General features: G+C 41.9%; 2 protein-coding genes across 15 annotated transcripts in view; both read left to right on the top strand.

The window, feature by feature from the left end:
* Nucleotides 1–1,809: 1,809 nt before the first annotated feature.
* LOC135541885 (cyclic AMP-dependent transcription factor ATF-7-like) lies at nucleotides 1,810–10,106 on the top strand. Of its 6 annotated transcripts, none has more exons than XM_064968357.1 (13): nucleotides 1,810–1,854; nucleotides 2,736–2,797; nucleotides 2,931–3,027; nucleotides 3,419–3,546; nucleotides 3,644–3,790; nucleotides 4,250–4,407; nucleotides 4,488–4,581; nucleotides 4,738–4,857; nucleotides 5,096–5,266; nucleotides 5,910–5,969; nucleotides 6,136–6,324; nucleotides 6,577–6,682; nucleotides 6,942–10,106. In XM_064968357.1, the coding sequence occupies exons 2-13, from the start codon at nucleotides 2,750–2,752 to the stop codon at nucleotides 7,172–7,174; spliced, it is 1,551 nt and encodes a 516-aa protein (XP_064824429.1). In that variant the 5' UTR covers nucleotides 1,810–1,854; nucleotides 2,736–2,749; the 3' UTR covers nucleotides 7,175–10,106. The 6 variants fall into 6 exon arrangements, with proteins under 6 accessions (XP_064824429.1, XP_064824427.1, XP_064824433.1 ...); XM_064968355.1 differs by having other exon boundaries at nucleotides 3,419–3,548; nucleotides 3,634–3,790; XM_064968361.1 differs by having other exon boundaries at nucleotides 3,419–3,548; nucleotides 3,634–3,790; nucleotides 6,915–7,035.
* Nucleotides 10,107–11,521: 1,415 nt separating this feature from the next.
* The window catches only part of LOC135541883 (disco-interacting protein 2 homolog B-A-like), a 98,573-nt gene continuing 84,567 nt past the window's right edge, over nucleotides 11,522–25,527 (top strand). For all 9 annotated transcript variants that reach the window (XM_064968342.1, XM_064968349.1, XM_064968348.1 and 6 more), the window contains exon 1: nucleotides 11,522–11,747. In XM_064968342.1, the coding sequence (XP_064824414.1) occupies nucleotides 11,663–11,747 (85 nt within the window). In that variant the 5' untranslated portion in view covers nucleotides 11,522–11,662. The remainder of the gene's footprint in view (nucleotides 11,748–25,527) is intronic.

Raw genomic sequence — 25,527 nt, 5'->3', positions numbered from 1 at the left:
ATTTGCATATACACCAGAATGTAATGAATAGTGATCAGATGACTTGCAATTGCAATTTTGGAGGATAGCCTGGTGTCAGGAAAGGCAGCAAAGAAGCAACTTCTCTCTAGGAAAAACATCAGGGACAAACTGATATACTGCAAAAGGTACAGGGATTGGACTGCTGAGGACTGGGGTAAAGTCATTTTCTCTTATGAATCCCCTTTCCGATTGTTTCGGGCATCTGGGAAAAAAGCTTGTCCGGAGAAGACAAGGTGAGCACTACCATCAGTCCTGTGTCATGCCAGCCAAGGAAGTGGGTTCACTCATAATTTTGCCTAAGAACAGCCATAAATAAAGAATATTACCAACACATCCTCAGAGAATAACTTCTCCCAACCATCCAGGAACAGTTTGGTGACGAACAATGCCTTTTCCAGCATGATGGAGAACCTTACCATAAGGCAAAAGTGATAACTAAGTGGCTCGGGGAACAAAACATTGATATTTTGGGTCCATGGCCAGGAAACTCCCCAGACCTGAATCCCATTGAGAACTTGTGGTCAAGAGGCAGGTGGACAAACAAAAACTCACATTCTGACAAACTCCAAGCATTGATTATGCAAGAATCGGCTGCCATCAGTCAGGATGTGGCCCAGAAGTTAACTGACAGCATGCCAGGGTGGATTGCAGAGGTCTTGAAAAAGAAGGGTCAACACTGCAAATATTGACTCTTTGCATCAACTTCATGTAATTGTCAATAAAAGCCTTTGACACATATGAAATGCTTGTAATTATACTTCAGTATTCCATAGTAAGATCTGACAAAAAATATATAAAGACACTGAAGCAGCAAACTTTGTTGAAATTAATATTTGTGTCATTCTCAAAACTTTTGGCCACAACTGTATATAGCCAAGTTATTGTTACCCATTGTGTATTTATTCCTTGTGTTATTTTTCCATTTTTCTTTTTCTCAGAATTTTTGGAAAAGGCCCGTAAGTAAGCATTTTACTGTTAGTCTGCACCCATTGTTTACGAAGCATGTGACATTTGATTTATCTGTCGTGTGAATATGGTTGCTACAGAGTATCTTTCCTCTTAAAAAGAGAAAAATGAAGTAATTCTATTCTATAGGGTGCCATTTGGGATGCATACTTTGGACTCTAACTGTTACAATCTGTGACATTGGCTTAGGAGGAAACCGCTATTACATGGTTGTCTTTGGGGATGTTTTATTTACTGTTTTGCATCAAAGTTTTTTTTAACAAGCATTGGTCATAAATTATGATCCCCTATTTTTGTTGCTTTTTAAAAATTGTTTCTAAAAGCTTTAACAAGAGCAAGGTATTGTGTTTCGTTTGACCTTGATCTGGCTAAGGGTCAAACTGGTTCAATCACCAACAAATGACAAGGCAGTGAGTTGACATGTCATTCTTTGGATCTTGAAAATCCCCATTAGAGAGAGGCTTGTTCTCACATGGTATTGACTGGTTGCTTAGGATGTAAAATATGGTATGTGACTTGAGTGTATAAACAAAGTAGAGGATTTTTGACAGATTTGATGTCATCTGTTGCATGGATACCATAGGGATTGCAATTTTCCACAAGTAGAAAATATTCTGCCATCATATATACCATGATGTGTACCTTACACTTACATCAAACATACAATATGTTATATTTAGATGAAAGAGTTATGAAAAAAAACAATTGCAGGTCTCTCAGTCTTTGGAGGTGATTAGAGGACACATTCAAGCCTCATGTTTGTAGTATTCGATTTTTTTTCAGCCATCCCGTTACGTAAGAAATTGAATATTTTCACTTCTCGCGCTATTTCACCGCAGCGGATAGGTAGCTAGCCAGGGACGTTGGGTGAGTTTGTAAACATTAGACTGGCTCGTGTTCAGATATCAAGATGTTACCGAAAATACTTTGTCGTGGAACAATTGACCTTCTGTCACATTTACCTTCCCCATTCTGAAATACTTATTTGACGCGCCTCAAATTGTGTCAGTGCCCTAGACAGCTAGCTAGCCTGTGTGACTGGGTGTTGTGTACAGTAAGTAACGTTATCCTCTATGGCAAGGCGTTAGCAAGTTAGCTGAAAAAAATCAATAAACTAGCTTAGCAATAACAGCGACCGCAAGAAGCCCTTTAAATTCGCTCGGCCGTGATTGCCAATGGTGGCTGATGGTTTGGTACAGACAGTACAGCAGACAATCTGGTGATAATGCTACTGGCCTGTCAGATATTGAATAACGTGATCCGTTTTTCATCCTATCTGACATTATCTTGCTAACGTTATATCTAGCGTTAACTTAAAGTGCTGTTGTAATCATTGGCCCATGGCTAGCTAGCTAACAAGGAAGGGGCAAGATGGCTAGCAAGCTAGTTCGTTACCTTGCTAGCAGCTTCTCTTAGCTAGTTTCTGTGCTGAGACTGCGCTGTTTGTTGACAGTTAGCCGAAAGGAGGCCATTTACCTTGGACAGCTAACCAGTAGGCGTATTTTACCATTAGATAGCTAGTCAACGTTATGTATTTAACTTTTTACACCAATATAATTAACATGGCTTTGTGTTATGTAATGTAAACAAAGTACTTTAATTGGAAGTAATGAACATTATTTATGTGAATATATCTGTTAAGCCTAATTTATTGTCCAATACAGACCGTTTTTTTATTACCTAGATGTAAGACGCAGACAGAATAACACAGTTCCATTCTCTTCCTTTCCCATACCTCTTTATTGCAGGCTCTTTGTGTGAGATGGGGGACGATCGACCTTTTGTGTGCACCGCCCCAGGCTGTGGCCAGGTAAGGTTTCTTTCCCTCGTTTTCTCTTCATCCCATATTCTCTTTTCCCCCCACTCTTTCACCTCTTTTTACATATCTTGGATTTCAGGAGCCATCTGCTATCACCTGTGTCTTGTGTTATCTTTGTACACAGAGATTTACTAATGAAGACCATCTATCGGTCCACAAACACAAGCATGAGATGACCCTGAAATTTGGTCCTGCCAGAACTGACTCCGTCATCATTGCAGGTGCTTGCCTCTAGCATTTCTCAATTATACTGTATAAAGCAATTATATGTTAGAACATATTTTTGACTAGCTATTAAACAAACACTAGCACCAAGACCCCTAGAGGGCGTAGTTCTTCCTGATGTCTTACTACATATTGGTGTCGACGCAGTCAGCCCAGCTGGCTATACACTCGTGTCCCACATAAAACATCCCCCATTCAGGCTGCAAAGGCATCGGTTTCCTCCTTAACTCGCTGTAATGTTTCTAACACCATGCTAGACTGGCTAATGCTACTTCCTGATGTTGCAGACTAGAGTAAACAAGACTGCTGCCACCTGATTGGCTGAACGCGGTGTGCAACATCCGGAAGTTGCCAATTTCTCCCCTCTTTCTCTCTCTCTCTAACCAGACCAGACCCCCACACCCACCCGCTTCCTGAAGAACTGTGAGGAGGTGGGTCTGTTCAACGAACTGGCCAGCTCCTTCGAGCAGGAGTTCCGGAAGGCCCATGAGGATGACCAAAGGAACAAAAACCCGGTGAGGATTGTGGAGGGGCTATGATGGGTTCGATTTTTAAACACGTAGTTTGACCGACTGATAAATGTTGTGTGTCTGGTTGTTGGTCCCCACGCAGCTCACGGCCCCCCAGCTTCCGGCACCACCCCTACAGACCCCCTCTGGGGTGAAAGAAGAGGATGAGGGGCCTCTGGAGGTTGACTCCTCCCCCCCAGGCAGTCCTGACTCCACCTCCAGCATGTCGGACAGCAGCAAAGAGCCAATGGTGAGAGGAAAGATACAACCTGGGGGCCAGGTGAACTGGGTGTATGGTTGAACAGATAATCGTTGTGTATGCTTTCTTCTTGTCAAGTTTGCATGGTCATTTGAGTGAGAGAGCGAAGGGAACAGTGGTGGCCAAAGAGAGGCTGCAAATTAATCACTTAGCTGTGAGGCAAGTAAAGATGTCAGCACAAAGTTTAAACTTAGTGGGCCTCTTAGTGTGTTCACCTCAGCGGCCTATAGTGTCCAACTCTCACCTGAGTTTCTCTGAGGCTGTGTTTACAATTCTGATCTTTTTTTCACTAAGTGGTCTTTTGACCAATCAGTTTAGCTCTGAAAAATACCTGATTTGAAAGATCTGATGTGATTGGTCAAAAGACCAATTAGTGGAAAAAATATCAGAATTGGCCTGTCTGTGCAAATGCAGCTTCTGTCTATCTGACTGGATGATTTGTGTTGACAGGAGACTCCTCCACGGCCGGTGGTGAGCTCTGCCCCCACGCCAACTATCGTACGCCCAGGGTCCCTTCCCATTCACCTTGTTTACGACCCCCTGCACCCGACTCTGCCCTCGCCAACCTCTGTCATCACACAAACCCCGCCCTCCAACAGACAACTGGGGTGAGTCTAATCTGCCAAGATCTCTTTGTTTGTGTTCTCTCTGTCTATTTAATTTATACTAATCTATCTCCTGTTCTCAGCTCTCCGACAGGTTCCTTCCCGCTGGTAATGCATCTCCCCAACGGACAGACAGTCCCTCTCCTCCCCAGCCCAAATATGACCTCAGTCATATCTGTGAGTGAATCACATTTATTTATAATGCCCTTTTTACATCAGCATTGTGAGTGAAAGTAGCAATGTCAAATGAACATGAAAGTCTTGATAATGCCAGGTCACTAGTAGGTGTTATTTTGTCTTCTCTTATTTTGTTCCTTCCTGTGTAATTTGTAGCTGGCGAGGCCGTTTAATTTGGTGCCCAACATCCCTGGGATTCCAGGCCCTCCGATTGGTGGGACCAGCAGTGGCTCCTCCTCCCCATCTGGGTATAGTCTACACTCAGAGGCCAAGATGGTGAGAGACGCATGCACCGGCAGGGACACACACACACAGTTAAGAAGCAAATATCAGTGGGCCTACCCATACCCATGGCAAAGGCAGGCAATGTTAATGGGAACTGTTTATTACTAAAGTTACTGAAACTTGTGGTCATTTTGGTAAATTACCAGTAGATTTTACAACCCTAGGAAGGCAGGTTGTTGATGTCTGTATAACATTTATGTGTCCCCCCCATCCCTCCCACTCTCTGTAGAGGCTGAAGGCAGCGCCGACCCAACAACAGCAGCAGCATGGCCCGGGGGCTCAGAACGGGGCTGGAGAGGGCCCAGGGGGGGCAGGTTCCAGCCCCATTGTCCCCCAGAGACATGAGCAGAGCCAGCAGCCCTCGCAGCACTCTGACACACCCTCTCCCGCACAGCCACAGGTAACACACACATACTGATACACACAATACCTAAGGGTCAGGTGGAATCTGCTAAAGGCTTCTGTTCTCCCTGGTTGTTACACTCTGTTAGGGCTGCAGCCCAGTCACTAGAGGGAAGTTTATACTACAACTGATGTGAGGAGTCCCCTTTGAAAAGCCTAAAGGGCTAGTGGCAATGACAGACAACCTCCAGAAATGATCAAAATACTAGAAAGGACACTGAACAAACCAAAAGCTGTTACAAAACATGTTTTGTAGATGAAATATGCTGGCAACTAAAGGTATTGATAAGAGATATGGACTACAATAAAGGTTCCAAAAACACCCAAATACTTCCTTTTTAGAACTGCAATACTCTCAGTATAGTGATGCAGGTCTTTAGATGTTGTACCCATGAAGTTGTCATTCCAAACTTTATCCGCAACATTATATTCCATTTGTTTGGGCTCGAGCGATACTTCTGTGGAGTCCGCACATGGAAAGGTATCGTTCGAGTCCAACAAAATGGAATATAAAATTGCCGATCTTGTTCTTAGATCTCATGTCGCTTGCATGTATTTGCCAAACTTTTGTGCACAAACATTAAGTTAAAATATGCACAGGCACACTCTCATGCCTATATGATTTACATATACTCACACAGCAAACCAGCAGTGGCTCCTCCTCTCCATTTGGGTATAGTCTACATTCAGAGGACATGATGGTGAGAGGCGTATACATGGAAACACTTTAAAATACACATGCAAATGCACTTTTACACACACACACACAAGCTCACACTCTTGTGCACTCTGGTATTCTTTCTCATTCTCTCATACATACACACCCAGTACAGAGTGTATAATACCTTCCCCTCCCGTCTTCCCCAGATGTCCCCAGCCCAGCCCACAGGTGGTAGGAGGCGGCGGGGTGCGGAGGTTGACCCAGACGAGAGGAGGCAGCGCTTCCTGGAGAGGAACAGGGCGGCGGCTTCTCGCTGCAGACAGAAACGCAAGGTGTGGGTCGGCTCTCTGGAGAGGAAGGCAGAGGACCTGGCTACCATGAATGTTTCTTTGACCGTGAGTCTACCGCCCTACAACCGTAACTGGACCTAGACTGTCTATTACAGTCAGTTACAATAGACCGTAACTGGGGTATTACAACAGCAGAGAAAGGCAAACTTAAAACATTGAACCCGTCTGGGATTGTATTATACTGGTAGGATCCCTAATATCATTCTCCTGCCCATGCGGTGTTATTGTATGCTTATCAGTGGTTGAGAACAACTTTGTGTGTAAATTGTCTTGTGTGATGTGTTCTGTTTCTATCAGAATGAAGTGGGTCTGCTGAGGAACGAGGTGACCCAACTGAAACAGCTGCTGCTGGCCCACAAAGACTGCCCTGTCACTGCCATGCAGAAGAAGTCTGCCTACATAGGTAATGTCGACAAACCATGTATGAATCAACTATCAATCACACAAGTATTTCATTCACTCCATCTGTTTGATTGTTAATTTAGGCTCTAATATTTCTGTCCCCTTTCCATCAACCTGTACTTCTACCTACCTACCTACCTACCTACCTACCTACCTACTACCGATCCATCAATCCAGGATCAACCTCCAACTCATCCATCTAATCTATTGCTTGCCTCTCACCTCTCTTTAAGGGTGAATGTTTCTCTCTCTGTCTGTAGCTGCAGGAGTAGAGGAGAACTCCAGGGACCCCCCCTCTGAGCCTATGGGTTCCCCAGCCCCGGTTATCCAGCACGGGCCTTCGCCCCTTGCCCCCAGCCCTGGGGACATCACCGTCAACGGAATGAGCGTCCGCGCGGCTGAGGCAGTAGCCATGTCGGTCCTGGCCGGCATGGGGGCGGCCCAGCAGGGAGGGGTCCTCATGGCCACAAAGCCGCAGCCGGCCCCCAGATGATGAGCAGGCGCAGGGAGCCAGTAAGAACTCTACATTGGGCTTTACGAGGCTGGACTGGCACAATGATGTGTGCAAGAGATTGAAAGAGAGAAAGGGACCTGATTTGAAATCTGAAATTCCACCTGTTGATAGTACTTCTCACTCCCCTCCCCATCTTTCTCCATCCTACGCTCTATGACCTTGGACACACTTGATAGCCTCACAGCCAATGATAATCACTGAACAGACTGAGTAGTCCTGCCTCTTGGGCCCATTTTCTGATTGATCCTAGCTTGGATGCACTGTCACTGTCTACAGTTGAAGTCGGAAGTTTACATACACTTAGGTAGGAGTCATTCATTAACTTGTTTCTCAACCACTCCCAACATTTCTTGTTAACAAACTATAGTTTTGGAAAGTCAGTTAGGACATCTACTTTGTATGACACAAGTCATGTTTCCAACAATTTTTTTACAGACAGATTATTTCACTTATAATTCACTGTATCACATTTCCAGTGGGTCAACACTTCACACACTAAGTTGACTGTGCCTTTAAACAGCTTGGAAAATTTCAGAAAATTATGTAATGGCTTTAGAAGCTTCTGATAGGCTAATTGACATCATTTGAGTCAATTGGAGGTGTACCCGTGGATGTATTTCAAGGCCTACCTTCAAACTCAGTGCCTCTTTGCTTGACATCTTTGGAAAATCAAAAGAAATCAGCCAAGACCTCAGAAAAAAAACATTGTAGACCTCCACAAGTCTGGTTCATCCTTGGGCTCAATTTCCAAACGCATGAAGGTACCACGTTCATCTGTACAAACAATAGTACGCAAGTACTATTGGGACCAACCACCATGGGACCACGCAGCTGTCATAACACTCAGGAAGGAGACGTGTTCTGTCTCCTAGAAATGTATGTACTTTGGTGTGAAAAGGGCAAATCAATCCCAGAACCACAGCAAAGGACCTTGTGGAGATGCTGGAGGAAACGGGTACAAAAGTATCTATATCCACAGTAAAATGTCATAACCTGAAAGGCCGCTCAGCAAGTAAGAAACCACTGCTCCAAAACCGCCATTAAAAAAGCCAGACTACGGTTTGCAACTGCACATGGGGACAAAGATTGTACTTTTTTGAGAAATGTCTGATGAAACAAAAATAGAACTGTTTGTTATGTCTGGAGGTGGAGAGGCAAGCCGAAGAACACCATCCCAACCGTGAAGCATGGGGGTGGCAGCATCATGTTTTGGGGTGCTTTTCTGAAGAAGGGACTGGTGCACTTCACAAAATAGAAATTGTGGCAAAATGACTTAAGGACAACAGTCAAGGTATTGGAGTGGCCATCCCAAAGCCCTGACCTCAAATCCTATAGAAAATTTGTGGGTAGATCTGAAAAAGCGTGTGCGCGCAAGGAGGCCTACAAACCTGACACAGTTACACCAGCTCTGTCAGGAGGAATGGGCCAAAATTCACCCAACTTACTGTGGAAGGCTACCCAAAATGTTTGACCCAAGATAAACAATTTAAAGGCAATGCTACCAAATACTAATTGAGTGTATGTAAACTTCTGACCCACTGGGAATATGATGAAAGAAATAAAAACTGAAATAAAAAATTCTCTCTGCTATTATTCTGACATTTCACATTCTTAAAATAGAGTGGTGATCTTAACTGACCTAAAACAGGGAATTTTTTCTAGAATTAAATGTCAGGAATTGTGAAAAGCTGAGTTGAAATGTATTTGGCTGTAAACTTCCAACTTCAACTGTATATAGAAGTGTATGTATATACTCACACACCCGTGACATATACACACACTCGATCAAAGAATGTAGTTTTTGTTGTCTATTTCCAATTCTTCTCTCCCCTGTCTACAGTGTAAATCTATCCTTACATATTTATCTTGTTTATGCAGCTGTTAATCCTTGGGAAATTCTTTATCATCTTTAGGGCTGAATAAGTGTGAAATATTGTGTGTGCATATTGTTTTTCCCTTGTCATGGAGTGAGCCAAAGTAAGGATACAGTCAGTGTCTGGCCTTTTTTTGAACTCGTAGGAATTCTGCTTTCTGGCAACGTGTATGAAACTACTTATTGACTGCATGGATATTAGAGGACACTGATGAAGACCACTGTCTGTGTGCTGGTGTCTGTTAATATTATCGCTGGTTTTAACATACTGCTTTTCAAATGACTGATGCAAACAATGATAATGTCCTAATGTAACACTTGAAATGGTTAGCTATTAGATTATACTTTTATGTAATAATCAGCAAACTCTTCATTAGATAAATCATTTACCCAGGCTAAAGTTAGTTGAAGAAAAAGTAGTGCAATATATTTTTATATTCAATATTAATGTTCCTGCGTTTAGCCAAAGCATGTTCAGTGAGGTCAGTGGTAGAATGGGTTGTTCTAATTCAATGAAAATGGTTGAAATTCTAGGTGATAAAAAAAATGCATATCTGGATTAGGGAACATCTATATTGAGTTATAGATCATGCCTTCGGCTCGGATGCTTTACCCCATTTGAAAAACTACTGTCTATTGGAATATCACTTTTCTAAGACTCTTAATTTGAATATGGCATGAAATGTCCGTGAGGGATGTCCTTTTATGTTTTTACCACTGTCATTTAGCTTTGGGGAATACCATATTGTTTATTTCCTCATCTTTTTGTATTTTCTTTTTTTAACATATCAATATTTTAAAATGTAATTTTATTGCTGTAGCTTCTCCACCCTGTCATGTTACCAGTCCCTTCATGTTCTGTCAAGAGGAGGGAAATGTCTGTCTTCAACAGTGTAACCTCTACAAACGTTTGTGGAAATTGATTGTCTCTAAGAATGTGTTGAGGGAGTTTCCCCAAAACTGTATTCCACCTTAAGGCGGGTGAAATGAACTTGTGTATAGTCTCAACTAATAAACTATCTCCAGCAAAATAAATAATGTAATAGTTTCAGGTTAATCATTTTCATGCTGAGTATCTCTGTCTGCGTGCCTATCCCCTTGGTGCAGAGCTCCATGACAGAGTAGGAGCAGAAGGGGTGTCTGATCCGGGACTGGTTGGCTCAGGATGCTCAGCCACAGGTGCCAAAAAACTGGTTGCCCGAGTACGTAGGTACACACACGGAAAACGAGGTGTGTGTACCAGTGGAGGCTGCCGAGGGGAGAACGACTCATAATAATTTCTGGAACAGAGTGAATGGAATGGCATCAAACACATGGAAATCATGTAATTGCTGATACCTTTCCATTAATACCACTCTAGTCATTACCATGTGCCCGTCCTGGCACTTACTACCATACCCTGTTCAAAGGCACTTAAACATTGTTTCAAGGTTTAAAAATACTTCTTTAGCCTGACTCCTCTTCATCTACACTGATTGAAGTGGATTTAACAAGTGACATAAATAAGGGATCATAACTTTCTACTGGTTAGTCTGTCATGGAAAGAGCAGTTATTCTTAATGTTTTGTATGTTTGAAAATCAGAGACCCTGTGTGTGACTGTAAAGACCGTGAGGTGTGAATCCTAACTTCCACTAAGTAGATTTTTCACTGAGACATTGATGAATGACTAACTAAAAATTCAATTTCTGTGGAAGTTAGGATTAGCTCCTAAAATGGTGTACTTCACCATGATTTGTATGAGATTGGGATGTTCATCTAGTCATGAAATTGAAATAGCTGACTGATGGATATCCTGGACCATAGCTTCATAATCAGTATCCATATCTAAATGTAACTGCCAAAATAAAGGAAACACCAACATAAATTGTTTTAATAGGGCACTGGCCCACCACGAGCCAGAACGGCTTCAACGCACCTTGTCATAGATTCTACAAGAGTCTGAAACTCTATTGGAGGGATGCGATGCCAGGTCACCTTATAGTTTGATGAGCATAAATTATGTAAACCATGCCATGGCTATCTCAGTCATCATATTTCAACCCAATTGAACACTTCCCTCACCATCAACAAAACATAAACTAATGTAATTTCTTATGGAGGTGGCATTATCATCCTACCAGGGCATAGCCATGGTAGCCAAAATCATGACCTACCTAGCATTTTTATACATGACTCTAAGCATGATGGTATGTAAATTATTTATTAGCGGATGAACCATACCTGTGTGGAAGCACCTGCTTTCAAAATATGTTGTATCCCCCATTTCACCCATCCCCAACTCTTTCCATTATTTTGGCAGCTACCTGTGTGTTCAGTTAGTGGTGTACAAAATGCTCTACATTCAGTTGCCACAAAGTAACGCCAGGGGGAGCAGACCGTCTACTGATCTCATGCTCCAGTCACAACAATTAACATGGTCATGTGACAGATTCCTTTGGCGAGATGTTCATCGTTCACAGTTATGGCGGTGTCAGGGAGTCGCAAGGATGGAGTACAATCCACATCTTGATATCTGATTTTTCTCGTTGACTCAGGAACGTGTTACCACTTTTCCTTGATTGTTACATACTACTCCGTATTATTCCTGCAACGATGGCGGGCCGAGGCGTGGATATGTCAGCACTACCAAAAGAGGTCAGGGACCAATTGGCGGAGTTGGATTTGGAGCTGTCTGAAGGTAAGGGCTTGGGACAGGGAAAAGAGAAAGAGTTGAAGAGTTGTTGTGTCTGGTAAATGCTCTTATGAGTGTGTCCCAGATAAAAACATCAACAAACATGTGTGTCAGTGGCGAGAGCTGCAGGCACGACTCGCTCGCGCTGCTCTGTTGCCCGGGAGGACGAAAACACTGACTTCCTTTTTTAGAAATTTAATTTAATTAGCTGGTTAGTGCCCTAAGAAAATAGGTGTTGGTCTTTATTACTTTTCGCCTGCAATGTCATAGTGTTGTTGAGTAATGACAATATATAGAGATGTCACTTATTGGATGAGGCTTTTGACATGGCTACAGTATTAATCGTAAGCTACAGTATATCCCGTGACTGGATGTAATACTTACCACTAGAAGTATACCTCTCAACGTTAAAACAATCTTCCAATTTGCTTTGCAGTCATTACATTTTTCTCAAGTCGCTAGGCTATAAACTGCCTTCATGTTAATTGCAATATCAAGGAGACCATACAGGTTTTCTTCCTGTCATAGAAATTAGGTCAAAGCTCTCTCCCTCTTCACATGTCTGTTTCTGAAATCATAGTGCTGCTGCAGTGATGCTACACGTTCCATAGGACTACAACAAGGTTGACTGCTAAACTCTCTTGTTTATGTGGGAATGCAGCTTTCACCTTGTTTTGACAAATGGCAATGCTGAAAAGGAAATAATATGGTATAATGCAAGTCTCCTACTTAGTTTGTGAATCACAGTATTGCTGGTTCTGTGCTGTGCGGTTCCAACGCGCCTGGGGTTAGATTAGTAATGTTATGTTTCGGCTTTGGAGAGGATGTAGAGTACCAGTCAAAAGTTTAGACACAACTACTAATTCCAGATTTTTTCTTTGTGTACTATTTTCTATATTGTAGAATAATAGTGAGTACATCAAAACTATGAAATAACACACATGGAATCATGTAGTAACCAAAAAAGTGTTAAACAAATCAAAATATATTTTATATTTGAGATTCTTCAAAGAAGCCACCCTTTGCCTTGATGATAGCTTTGCACACTCTTGGCGTTCTCTCAACCAGTTTCACCCAGAATGATTTTCTTGAAGGTGTACCCACATATGCTGAGAACTTGTTGGCTGCTTCCTTCATTCTGCGGTCCAACTCATCCCAAACCATCCTCACATATTCCATATGTATTATTTCATAGTTTTGATGTCTTCACTATTATTATACAATGTAAAAAATAAAGAAAAACCCTTGAATGAGTAGGTGTGTCCAACCTTTTGACTGGTTCTGTATGTATGGGAAGAATAGACACCATTGGTGTATGACTGACTGGAGTCAGTTAGTTCTCTCCCTGACTCCCCTCTCTCTCCTCCCCTCTCTCCCACTGTGTGAACAGGATAAATCCATTTGAATTCAATCACTTTTTAACATCCCCCCGTTTGATTTGAACTGAACCTTTCATACATATTTTCCTATTGCAGGGGTGCAACTTTGGTTTTAGAAGTGGGGACATCTTAAACTCATTTTCTGCAATTCTACTAGGGCTGTCCCCGACAAAAAATACTCTTGGTCAACCAAGAGTAGTCTTTTCTTTAGACCAATTGATTGGTTGACATTTTTAAATGTGCATTTTTCAATATATAGACACCCTATGTGTTTCAATAAAATCAACTATATGTACTGAGCTTGTCTGATGCTTTAAACAGGCTGTTTGATTAAATAATTAAGACATGCAAATGACTCGAGGGAGCCAGAGATCCAGATAGTCTAACCAAAAGAAAAACAACTATTCCCAACTCTCTTTTTCCCACTGCTTGCCTGAGCAGATTCTCTAATAGGCTACACCAGTGGTCGGCAACCTTTTCTATTTGGACTGTCAATTTATCTTACTATATCTACTAATCTGCGTGCCAGTTCTGATTTTCATATGCACATTTTTCTGGAACCGTTTTTTAAAATGTATAATCGTCTTTGTATCTCAAAATCATAGAATGTAGATTAACCACAGACAATCTAAATGAAAATTATACAAATCCTAAAGTAACTTGTATTGCCATTGCCAACAATGTTACAAAATAGCTTACATAAAGCTAACAGATAAAAACATTGCAGCCTGCAGGTAGAAAATATCCTGATAAAAATAAATATCCGATGAATCACATTGTCTATATGCATGTCCTGTTTGCAATGAACTTGAATCAATGTATCAATTATCAACTGGTTTGCCCAGAAACTCATGTTGGCAAACTTGAAACATTGTATAAAATATTCCTGTCCCTCAGTTTCCCGTGCCAGGGAGCACAGGACGGACACAGCTGTAGGCTATTTGTGCAAGGGATAAGAAGTGATCAGGTATTTGTATGACATTTCCACTGGATCTGAGCATTACATTTTTCCCTTTAATGCCAAGTGGTTATCGAAAGGAAGAGAGCTCAAAATATTGTTAAAATACTTTGAGGAATTATTGTCTGTCAATTGATTCTAAAAACAAACTTTGTTTACTTACTTTTAGAAGCTCCACAGCTCATTAGTTGTGGTGAATTAAGACAATCAGAAATACTATCAGACATCCCCAAAGGGGCACATTTATAGGCCTACATTAATGCACAGGCCAGGTAGACTAGTCCTACAGTGGGGCAAAACAGTATTTAGTCAGCCACCAATTGTGCAAGTTCTCCCACTTAAAAAGATGAGAGGCCTGTAATTTTCATCATAGGTACACTTCAACTATGACAGACAAAATGAGAAGAAAAAAAATCCAGAAAATCACATTGTAGGATTTTTAATGAATTTATTTGCAAATTATGGTGGAAAATAACTATTTGGTCACCTACAAACAAGCAAGATGTCTGGCTCTCACAGACCTGTAACTTCTTCTTTAAGAGGCTCCTCTGTCCTCCACTCGTTACCTGTATTAATGGCACCTGTTTGAACTTGTTATCAGTATAAAAGACACCTGTCCACAACCTCAAACAGTCACACTCCAAACTCCACTATGGCCATGACCAAAGAGCTGTCAAAGGACACCAGAACCAAAATTGTAGACCTGCACCAGGCTAGGAAGACTGAATCTGCAATAGGTAAGCAGCTTGGTTTGAAGAAATCAACTGTGGGAGCAATTATTAGGAAATGGAAGACATACAAGACCACTGATAATCTCCCTCAATTTGGGGCTCCACGCAGATCTCACCACGTGGGGTCAAAATTATCACAAGAGCGGTGAGCAAAAATCCCAGAACCACACGGGGGGACCTAGTGAAGGACCTGCGGAGAGCTGGGACCAAAGTAACAAAGCCTGCCATCATTAACACACTACGCCGCCAGGGACTCAAATCCTGCAGTGCCAGACGTGTCCCCCTGCTTAAGCCAGTACATGTCCAGGCCCGTCTGAAGTTTGCTAGAGAGCATTTGGATGATCCAGAAGAAGATTGGGAGAATGTCATATGGTCAGATGAAACCAAAATAGAACTTCTTGGTAAAAACTCAACTCGTCGTGTTTGGAGGACAAAGAATGCTGAGTTGCATCCAAAGAACACCATACCTACTGTGAAGCATGGGGGTGGAAACATCATGCTTTGGGGCTGTTTTTCTGCAAAGGGACCAGGACGACTGATCCGTGTAAAGGAAAGAATGAATGGGGCCATGTATCGTGAGATTTTGAGTGAAAATCTCCTTCCATCAGCAAGGGCATTGAAGATTAAACGTGGCTGGGTCTTTCAGCATGACAATTATCCCAAACGCACCGCCCGGGCAACGAAGGAGTTGCTTCGTAAGAAGCATTTCAAGGTCCTGGAGTGGCCTAGCCAGTCTCCAGATCTCAACCCCATAGAAAATCTTTGGAGACAGCAGCACTGTGCTGGTCTATAATAATAGCTTTCCCATCACACAGCATGCATTAAATATTTTTCTCCCTCATCAGTATATACACAATTCCCCATAATGACAAAGCGAAAACATGTTTTTAGGAATATTCGCAAATGTATAAAAAAAACAAGATGTGAAATACCTTATTTATATAAGTATTCAGAATCTTTGCTATGAGACTCTCAAGTGCATCCTGTTTCCATTGTACATCCTTCAAATGGTTCTACAACTTGATTGGAGTCCACTTGAAGTAAAATCAATTGATTGGACATGATTTGGAGAGGCACACACCTGTCTATATAAGGTCCCACAGTTGACAGTGCATGTCAGAGCAAAAACCAAGCCAAGGTCAAAGGAATTGTCCATAGAGCTTCGAAACACTATTGTGTCGCGGCACAGATCTGAGGAAGGGTACCAAAAACATTCTGCGGCATCGAAGGTCCCAAAGAACACTGGCTTCCATCATTCTTCAATGGAAGACGTTTGAAACCACCAAGACTTCCTAGAGCTGGCCGCCCAGCCCAAACTGAGCCATCGGTGGAGAAGGGCCTTGGTCAGGGAGGTGACCAAGAACTCCCATCCATGGAAATGGGAGAACCTTTCAGATTGAAGCGGGCACATGACATCCCGCTTGAAGTTTGCCAAAAGGCACCTAAAGGACTCTCAGACCATGAGAAACAACATTCTTTGGTCTGATGAAACCAAGATTGAACTCTTTGGCCTGAATGCCAAGGGACCCGTCTGGAGGAAACCTGGCACCATCCCTACGGTGAAACATGGTGGTGGCAGCATCATGCTGTTGTGATGTTTTTCAGCGGCATGGACTGGGAGACTAGTCAGGATTGAGAGAAAGATGAACGGAGAAAAGTATAGAGATCCTTGATGAAAACCTGCCCCAGAGTGCTCAGACTGGGGCGAAGGTTCTCCTTCCAACAGGACAATGACCCTAAACACACACTCCCTCTTCAACACGAGCGAACACCTGAAAATAGCTGAGCAGCAACGCTCTTCATCCAACCTGACAGAGCTTGAGAGGATCTGCAGAGAAGAATGGTAGAAACTTTCCAAATACAGGTGTGACAAGATTGTAGCGTTGTACCCAAGAAGACTGTAATCGCAGCCAAAGGTGCTTCAATGAAGTACTGAGTAAAGGGTCTGAATACTTCTGGAAATGTGATTTTCCAGTTTTTTATTTTTAATACATTTGCAAAAATGTCTAAACTATTTTTGCTATGTCATTATGGGGTATTGTGTGTAGATTGATGAGGGAAAAAACGATTGAATCAATTTTAGAATAAGGCTGTAACGTAACAAAATGTGGCAAAGACTAGGGGTCTGAATACTTTCCGACTGCACTGTATACTGTATCCACGGTTTTTTGTCCAATTTGCTAAGGCTCAGTAAATTTTGTTTGGGAGTCATTGTTTGGGGACCCTGAAGAAGGCACAGTGATGCCGAAACGTTGGTGTTTTTTTACCCAATAAATTACTGGGAGGTTCTATACACTACCGTTCAAAAGTTTGGGGTCACTTAGAAATGTCCTTGTTGTTTTTTAAAGAAAAGCTAATTTTGTATCCATTAAAACAACATCAAATTGATCAGAAATACAGTATAGACATTGTTAATGTTGTAAATGACTATTGTAGCTGTAAATGGCTGATTTTGAATGGAATTTCTACATAGGAGTATAGAAGTCCATTATCAACAGCCTGTGTTCCAATGGCACGTTGTGTTGTTAGCTAATCCAAGTTTATAACTTTAAAAAACACATTAATCTTTAGAAAACCCTTTTGCAATTATGTTAGCACAGCTGAAACTGTTGGTCTGATTAAAGAAGCAATACAACTGGCCTTCTTTAGACTAGTTGAGTTTCTGGAGCATCAGCATTTGTGAGTTTGATTACAGGCTCAAAATGGCCAGAAACAAACACCTTTCTTCTGAAACTCATCAGTCTATTCTTGTTCTGAGAAATGAAGGCTATTCCATGTGAGAAATTGCCAAGAAACTGAAGACCTCATACAATGCTGTGTACTACTCCCTTCACAGAACAGCGGAAACTGGCTCTAACCAGAATAGTGCACAACTGAGCAAGAGGACAAGTACATTAGAGTGTCTAGTTTGAGAAACAGACGCCTCACAAGTCCTCAACTGGCAGCTTTATTAAATAGTACCCACAAAACACCAGTCTCAACGTCAACAGTGACGAGGCGACTTCAGGATACTCTCCGGGGTAACAAACCACAAGCAAATAAAAACAACGTCCTCAATAAGATGTGTGAAATCTGTTTTATCTTGATCAAATCAATTAGATTTGATTGTTTGAATGTCACAGGGCACTTCTGAAAAGGCCTGAGCGATGGAGGAGCCCTCGTTCACTATAACATACGGTGGGTGACCTCACTTTTACATGACAGTGTGGCCTTGTTAATAATAGACATAAATTAACAGTTCGGCTAATGAGGTTAAGGAGGGGTGATGCTCTGTTTAGGAGAGAGAGAGTAGCTATCTATTAATAATGGCATGGCACATTTTATGATGTACTACATACACAGACTGTCACTATTTTTCTGCTGTGTTTGCAAATCGATTGGAAATGTTTGAGAGTGTGTTGTTGTGTGGCATACACTGGTTGATTGAGTGAGTCACACAATATGGGATTTTTGTTTACAGGTTTTTACCTTTATTAAAATGTTTCCCAGATACATGTTTATTAGCATATGTAGTACTTTGAATGATGAGTGTTGAAATAACCTGGAGCTGTTGTGTTCTGCCTCCAGTATGAGGTGTTTACTCCTTACCTTCAGCCTTGTAGCCCTCAGCTAGTCCACTGACACTCGCACAGGCTCTATTTTGAGCTCCAGCAGCACAACATCCATTAATTGATTCACCACAAAGAGAATGCTGCCTCATTACTCCAACCACACTGAGCCATGATCAGATGCCCGGACCAGAGTGGCCATGTTTGTAGTTCCATCAGGCTGCTGGTGGTTGAAGTATAACTGTAGCTTTAGTGGTTAACTTGAGTCAGTTAAGACTTCAGCAGCACAGTGACTCAATAGAAACTCAACACCCCCAGTGTGGCCATCACTCATCTCTGTCACAGCAGTGAAGGGAGGACGACACTGTACTGCACATCCAACAGTCTTCCCCACTCATGTCAAAGCTGGTACTGTAAGCACATAGCCTATTCTCTATTATCTATGTTTTGGGAAGTACTTTATCAGTATTATGCACCAAAACACATCTTAATCCATTTTATTGGATTGTCAGTAATACTACATTGTATGGAGTAGTAGCAGTCTTCCTAATGTTTCTCGAGCATATCCTTTACATTTCTAATAATCAGCCCATTGTTGTCACTCTGTGCCAAAGACAGGACTGCCATGGCAACAAATACAGGAAATATGCACCATCAGCATATTTTAGCATCAGTAGGTGTGGTGCATTGTGTGTGTCAGTAGTGGTGGTGCATTATGTGTGTTAAGTTCTCCTATACCTAGCTCTAACCCCGGTGACTGTGGACACAATGGGAGCCATTGAGAGGATCAAAGCCATGGTGGCTGGGAGCTCGGCTGGAATTTAGACCACAATCCTTTGTGTGTTTTTAAGCTTCTCAAATTAACTGTGTGTGTACGCACGCACACACGCACACGCACGCACGCACACACACACCCACACAGAGACAGACAATGTGTGCCCCTTTGCCTGGTTTTGGTGTCCCCTTGCCTGGTCACCAAGGCCTGTGTGTATAACAGTATTATAGTATGGTGTAAGTGGTATAATGCTTTGATAAGAGCTGAGTGGATATAACTCCCCTTTGGCTTTGCTCTGGGCCCTGTCTCTGTCCCAGTGTGGACTCTAGTGTCTAGTGTGTGTTTGTCCAGTCATCTGTATATGTTTTTGTCTGTGTTCTGTCTGTGTTGCTGTGGGACGAGAGGCAGATTTTTCAGCACAGCAGCCTGTTCCATGCTGAGTGGAGAGCGGGAGAGAGAGAGCTTAAGGAAATATATGACTATGTACAGACTCAGTTAGCATAGCCTTGCTATTGAGAAAGGCCGACGTATGCAGACCTGGCACTCAAGAGAAGACAGGCTATGTGCACACTGCCCTCAAAATGAGGTGGAAACTGAGCTGCACTTCCTAACCTGCCCAATGTATGACCATATTAGAGACACATATTTCCCTCAGATTACACGGATCCACAAATAATTTGAAAACAAACCCGATTTTGATAGTCTCCCATATCTACTGGGTGAAATACCACAGTATGGGCTTTATTGGCATGGGAAACATATGTTAACATTGCCAAAGCAAGTGAGGTAGATGTATACAAAAGTGAAATAAACAAATATTAACAGTAAACATTATACTCACAGAAGTTTCAAAAGAATAAAGACATTACAAATGTCATATTATGTTTAGAGAGAGAGAGAGAGATTACTCACTCTGTGCTTGAGTCTCCCAATCTAGGTCACAGAGCATCAAGAGGCAACATGCCTGGCTCATTTAGCCCTCTGAGTCACAGTGAGACAGCACTGCTACTAGGGATCTCTCTCTCTCCTTTTCTCTCTCCCATTTTCTCTCTATTTTTTCTTTATTTTTCTATCTATCTTTTCTATCTATCCATCTCTCTCTCCTTCACTATCCATCTTTCTCTCTCTCTCTTTCTCTCTCTCTCTCTTTCTCTCTCGTTCTCTCTCTCTCTCTCTCTTTCCATTGAAAAGCTCATTAACTGTGACAGAAGCTGTTCACTGATCTCCAACCATATATAAAGGCCAAAAAACGCCAAATGTAGAAGGAAGGACAGCTCTACACTCAGTGTGTGGTACCTATTGTGGAAGAACTATTTGAAATGTCCAGAGGAGTTCTCTGTTTTGGAAATTAAACATTTGTGTTACTTAATAGCATTCATCTCACGCTCCCAGAAACATTATAAAACACACACACACACACTATTTATCTCTTTGTTCTGGTGTGTGAATACATTTTTTTGCAGGCTTTTGCTCTGTGGCTGTAAGGAGAGTGAATAATTCAGATGTGTCTATGGAAGCCCACAGGGGTGAGGCAGGCTCTCTAGTTGAATTGCATACACACGCTCGCATGCAGACACACACACATGGGCGCCTGACTTTGTCTGCAAGTGGGTTGCAAACAAATTTAATTCAAAAATGTTAAAACCATTTCCTGCAATTCTGCACTTTCTTTACAGGGCGAATCCATATCAACAAATATAAATAAAAACAAACATCTATTTTCAGGACGCAAGTCCAGAAAAAAATGTGTGCATTTATTTATATGCTAATAGAGTGTAACAATGCCTAATTTATCATAACCAATACAGAGAACAAATCCTAACTGCTAAAAAAAAAATCCTAACTCCCCATATACACTGAGTATACCGCCATCGATAAAAGACAGTACTGTGCAGCCGTCTTCATCGAACTGGCCAAGGCTTTCGACTCTGTCAATCACCATATTCTTATCGGCAGACTCAGCAGCCTCTGTTTTTCTAATGACTGCCTTGCCTGGTTCACCAACTACTTTGCAGACAGAGTTCAGTGTGTCAAATCGAAGGGCATGTTGTCCGGTCCTCTGACAGTCTCTATGGGGGTACCACAGGGTTCAATTCTTGGGCTGACTCTTTTCTCTGTATATATCAATGATGTTGCTCTTGCTGCGGGCGATTCCCTGATCCACCTCTACGCAGACGACACCATTCTATATACTTTCGGCCCGTCATTGAACACTGTGCTATCTAACCTCCAAACGAGCTTCAATGCCATACAACACTCCTTCCGTGGCCTCCAACTGCTCTTAAACGCTAGTAAAACCAAATGCATGCTTTTCAACCGCTGCCTGCAGCCGCCTAGCATCACCACCCTGGATGGTTCCGACCTAGAATATGTGGACATCTGAAAGTACCTAGGTGTCTGGCTAGACTGTACACTCTCCTTCCAGACTCATATCAGACATCTCCAATCCAAAATCAAATCTAGAGTCGGCTTTCTATTTTGCAACAAAGCCTCCTTCACTCACGCCGCCAAACTTACCCTAGTAAAACTGACTATCCTACCGATCCTCTACTTTGGCGATGTCATCTACAAAATAGCTTCCAATATTCTACTCAGAAAACTAGATGCAGTTTATCACAGTGCCATCCGTTTTGTTACTTAAGCACCTTATACCACCCACCACTGCGACCTGTATGCTCTAGTCGGCTGGCCCTCGCTACATATTCGTCGCCAGACCCACTGGCTCCAGGTAATCTACAAGTCCATGCTAGGTAAAGCTCCGCCTTAGCACGCGCTCCAGGAGGTGTATCTCACTGATCATCCCTAAAGCCAACACATCATTTGGCCGCCTTTCCTTCCAGTTCTCTGCTGCCTGTGACTGGAACGAATTGCAAAAATCGCTGAAGTTGGAGACTTTTATTTCCCTCACTAACTTTAAACATCTGTTATCAGAGCAGCTAACCGATCGCTGCAGCTGTACATAGTCCATCTGTAAATAGCCCATCCAATTGACCTACCTCATCCCCATACTGTTTTTATTTATTTACTTTTCTTCTCTTTTGCACACCAGTATCTCTACCTGCACATGACCATCTGATCATTTATCACTCCAGTGTTAATCTGCTAAATTGTAATTATTTGCCTACCTCCTCATGCCTTTTGCACACAATGTATATAGACTCTTTTTTTTCTACTGTGTTATTGACTTGTTTATTGTTTACTCCATGTGTAACTCTGTGTTGTCTGTTCACACTGCTATGCTTTATCTTGGCCAGGTCGCAGTTGTAAATGAGAACTTGTTCTCAAATAGCCTACCTGGTTAAATAAAGGGGAAATAAAATTGAAATAAAAAATTAAAGCACCTTCCTAATATTGAGTTGCACCCCCTGCCTTTTGCCTTCAGAACAGCCTCAATTTGTCGGGGCATGAACTCTACAAGGTGTCAAAAGCGTTCCACAGGGATGCTGGTCTATATTGAATCCAATGCTTACCACAGTTGTGTTAAGTTGGCTGGATATCCTTTGGGTGGTGGACCATTCTTAATATACACAGAAAACCGGTGAGTGTGAAACCCAGCAGCGTTTTAGTTCTTGACACAAACCGGCGAGCCTGGCACCTACTACCACACTCTGTTCAAAGGCACTTACATTTTCAGTCTTGCCTGTTCACCCTCTGAATGGCACACATACACAATCCATGTCTCAATTGTCCCAAGGCCTAAAAATCTTTCATTTATTTGTCTCCTCCCCTTCATCTACACTGATTGAGGTGGATTTAACCATTAACAGCAGTAATTGATCATAGTTTCCCATGGATTCACATGGTCAGTCTATGTCATGGAAAGAGATGTTCTTAATGTCTTGTATTCTCAATGTATATTCAGTCAATAAAAAAACAACCGTAATATGAACTGGTTATATTATATCGGTAAACACAATCTTCAGAAAAGCAGTTACCTCAGCAGTGGCACAGCCTTGTTTTGTTCATTTAGCAGAGAAGACCCTCTTATTTCCCGAGCCCTTATTACAGTCAAGACGCACTGTCACACCCTGACCATAGTTTGCTTTGTATGTTTCTATGTTTTGTTTGGTCAGGGTGTGATCTGAGTGGGCATTCTATGTTGTGTGTCTAGTTTGTCTGTTTCTGTGTTTGGCCTGATATGGTTCTCAATCAGAGGCAGGTGTTAGTCATTGTCTCTGATTGGAAACCATATTTAGGTTGCCTGTTTGGTGTTGGGTTTTGTGGGTGATTGTTCCTGTCTCTGTGTTTGCACCAGATAGGGCTGGTTTGAGGTTTCACGGTTCTTGTTTTGTTAGTTTGTTCATGTGAAGTGCTTTATTAATCATGAATCAAAATAACCACGCTGCGCTTTGGTCCGCCTCTCCTTCAAGTCAAGAAAACCGTTACACGCACCTACAGTAGAACAACTGCAGTGCCTTCAGAAAGTATTCACACCCCTTGAATTTTTCCACATTGTGTTGTTACAGCCTGAATTTAAAATGGATTCAATTTAGATTTTTTTTTAATCACTGGCCTCTATACAATACCCCATAATGTCAAGAGGAATCACGTTTTTAGAAATGTTTTCAAATGTTATTCAAAATAAAAGCTGAGAAAAATAAGAAACCCACACACTGCTCTTTAATAAGCTTTAGGTGTCGGCCTCACGGCCTTCGTCAGAGCGTTTTTTTTTCAAATGAAAAGCTGAAATGTCTTGATTCAATCTCTTTGTTAATGCAAGCCAAAATATATTTCCCGGAGTAAAAATTTGCTTAACAACTCACATAAGTTGCATGGACTCACTGGGTGCAGTAATAGTGTTTAACATAATTTTTTAATGACTACCTCATCTCTGTACCCCACACATACAACTATCTGGAAGGTCAGTCAAGCATTGAATTTCCAACACAGATTCAGCACAGGTTTTCCAATACCTCGCAAAGAAGGGCACCTATTGGTAGATGGGTATAAATAAAGAACGGACATTGAATATCCCTGTGAGCATGGTGAAGTTATTAATTACACCTTGGATGGTGTATCAGTACACTCAGTCACTACAAAGAAACAGGCGTCCTTCCTAACTCAGTTGCCGGAGAGGAAGGAAACCGCTTAGGGATTTCACCATAAGGTCAATGGTGACTTTAAAAATGTTAGAGTTTAATGGCTGTGATAGGAGAAAACTGAGGATGGATCATCAACATTGGAGTTACGACACAATACTAATGTAATTGACAGAGTGAAAAGAAGGAAGACTACAGAATAAAAATAGTTTTATTCTGTACAGTCTTCTTTTTGCTTTGCAACAAGGCAAAGCAATGAACTTTTTGTCCTGAATATAAAGTGTTATCTTTGGGGCAAATCCAATACAACACATTACTGCTTACCCCTCTACATATTTTCAAGCATAGTGGTGGCTGCATCATGTTAGCTTGTAATGGTTAAGGACTGGGGAGTTTTTCAGGATAAAAATAAACGCTAAGCACAGGCAAAATCCAAGAGGAAAACCTGGTTCAGTCTGCTTTCCACCAGACACTGGGAGATTAATTCACCTTTCAGCAGGATAATAATTTAAAACACAAGTCTACAGTGGAGTTGCTTACCAAGACAACACTGAATGTTCCTGAGTGTTCAAGTTACTGTTTTGACTTAAATCTACTTGAAAATCTATGGCAAGACTTGAAAAGAGTTATCTAGCAGTAATCAACAACCAACTTGACAGAGCTTGAAAAATTTTGAAAAGAATAATGGTCAAATGTTGCACAATCCAGGTGTGGAAAACTGTTAGAGACTTACCCAGAAAGACTCACAGCTGTAATAGCTGCCAAATGTGCTTCTACAAAGTATTGACTCTGTGGTTTGAATACTTATGTTAATGAGATATTTCGTTATTTTATTTTCAATAAATTAGCAAACATTTCTAAAAACATGTTTTCACTTTGTCATTATGTGGTTTATTCTGCATGTTCTTTGGAATGTTCTATATGGATTAACAATTCCACATTGAACAATGCATGGGGATGAATTACGGCCACAACATCTGCTTGTGAGTAGGCCTAGACTTAATGATTCTGATGAAAATATGCATCAACATTAGTTTGCTAAAGACAGAGCATATTTTCAGTGTGTGGAACCTGTCTATGTTTATTGGGTTATAGACTAGCCCTAGGCTAACCAATTCTAAATGGCACTAGCGGTTCGCAAAGTAAAACAAGTGGTAAATATACGGGATGCAATTATTCAAAAAACTGCAGCTCGGCCTCCCGAGTGGCGCAGCGGTCTAAGGCACTGCATTGCAGTACTTGAGGCGTCACTACAGACCCGGGTTCGTTCCCAGGCTGTGACACAGCCGGCAATGACCAGGAAACCCACAATTGGCCCAGCATCATCTGGTTTACGGTGACTCAGTCGGCAGAAGA

This window comes from Oncorhynchus masou, chromosome 6 (assembly GCF_036934945.1).
Source record: "Oncorhynchus masou masou isolate Uvic2021 chromosome 6, UVic_Omas_1.1, whole genome shotgun sequence".
In the NCBI taxonomy this organism is placed as follows: domain Eukaryota; kingdom Metazoa; phylum Chordata; class Actinopteri; order Salmoniformes; family Salmonidae; genus Oncorhynchus; species Oncorhynchus masou.
The sequence above is the reverse complement of the archived record's forward strand: the minus strand, read 5'-3'. Positions and strand labels throughout refer to the sequence as shown.

Bases quoted from the DNA above. Each gene is read 5' to 3' on its own strand.
- LOC135541885 (XM_064968355.1), top strand. From the start codon at position 2,750: ATGGGGGACGATCGACCTTTTGTGTGCACCGCCCCAGGCTGTGGCCAG. The intron at 4,408-4,487 runs GTGAGTCTAATC...TCCTGTTCTCAG, and splicing joins CCCTCCAACAGACAACTGGG to CTCTCCGACAGGTTCCTTCC. The intron at 6,683-6,941 runs GTAATGTCGACA...CTCTGTCTGTAG, and splicing joins GAAGAAGTCTGCCTACATAG to CTGCAGGAGTAGAGGAGAAC.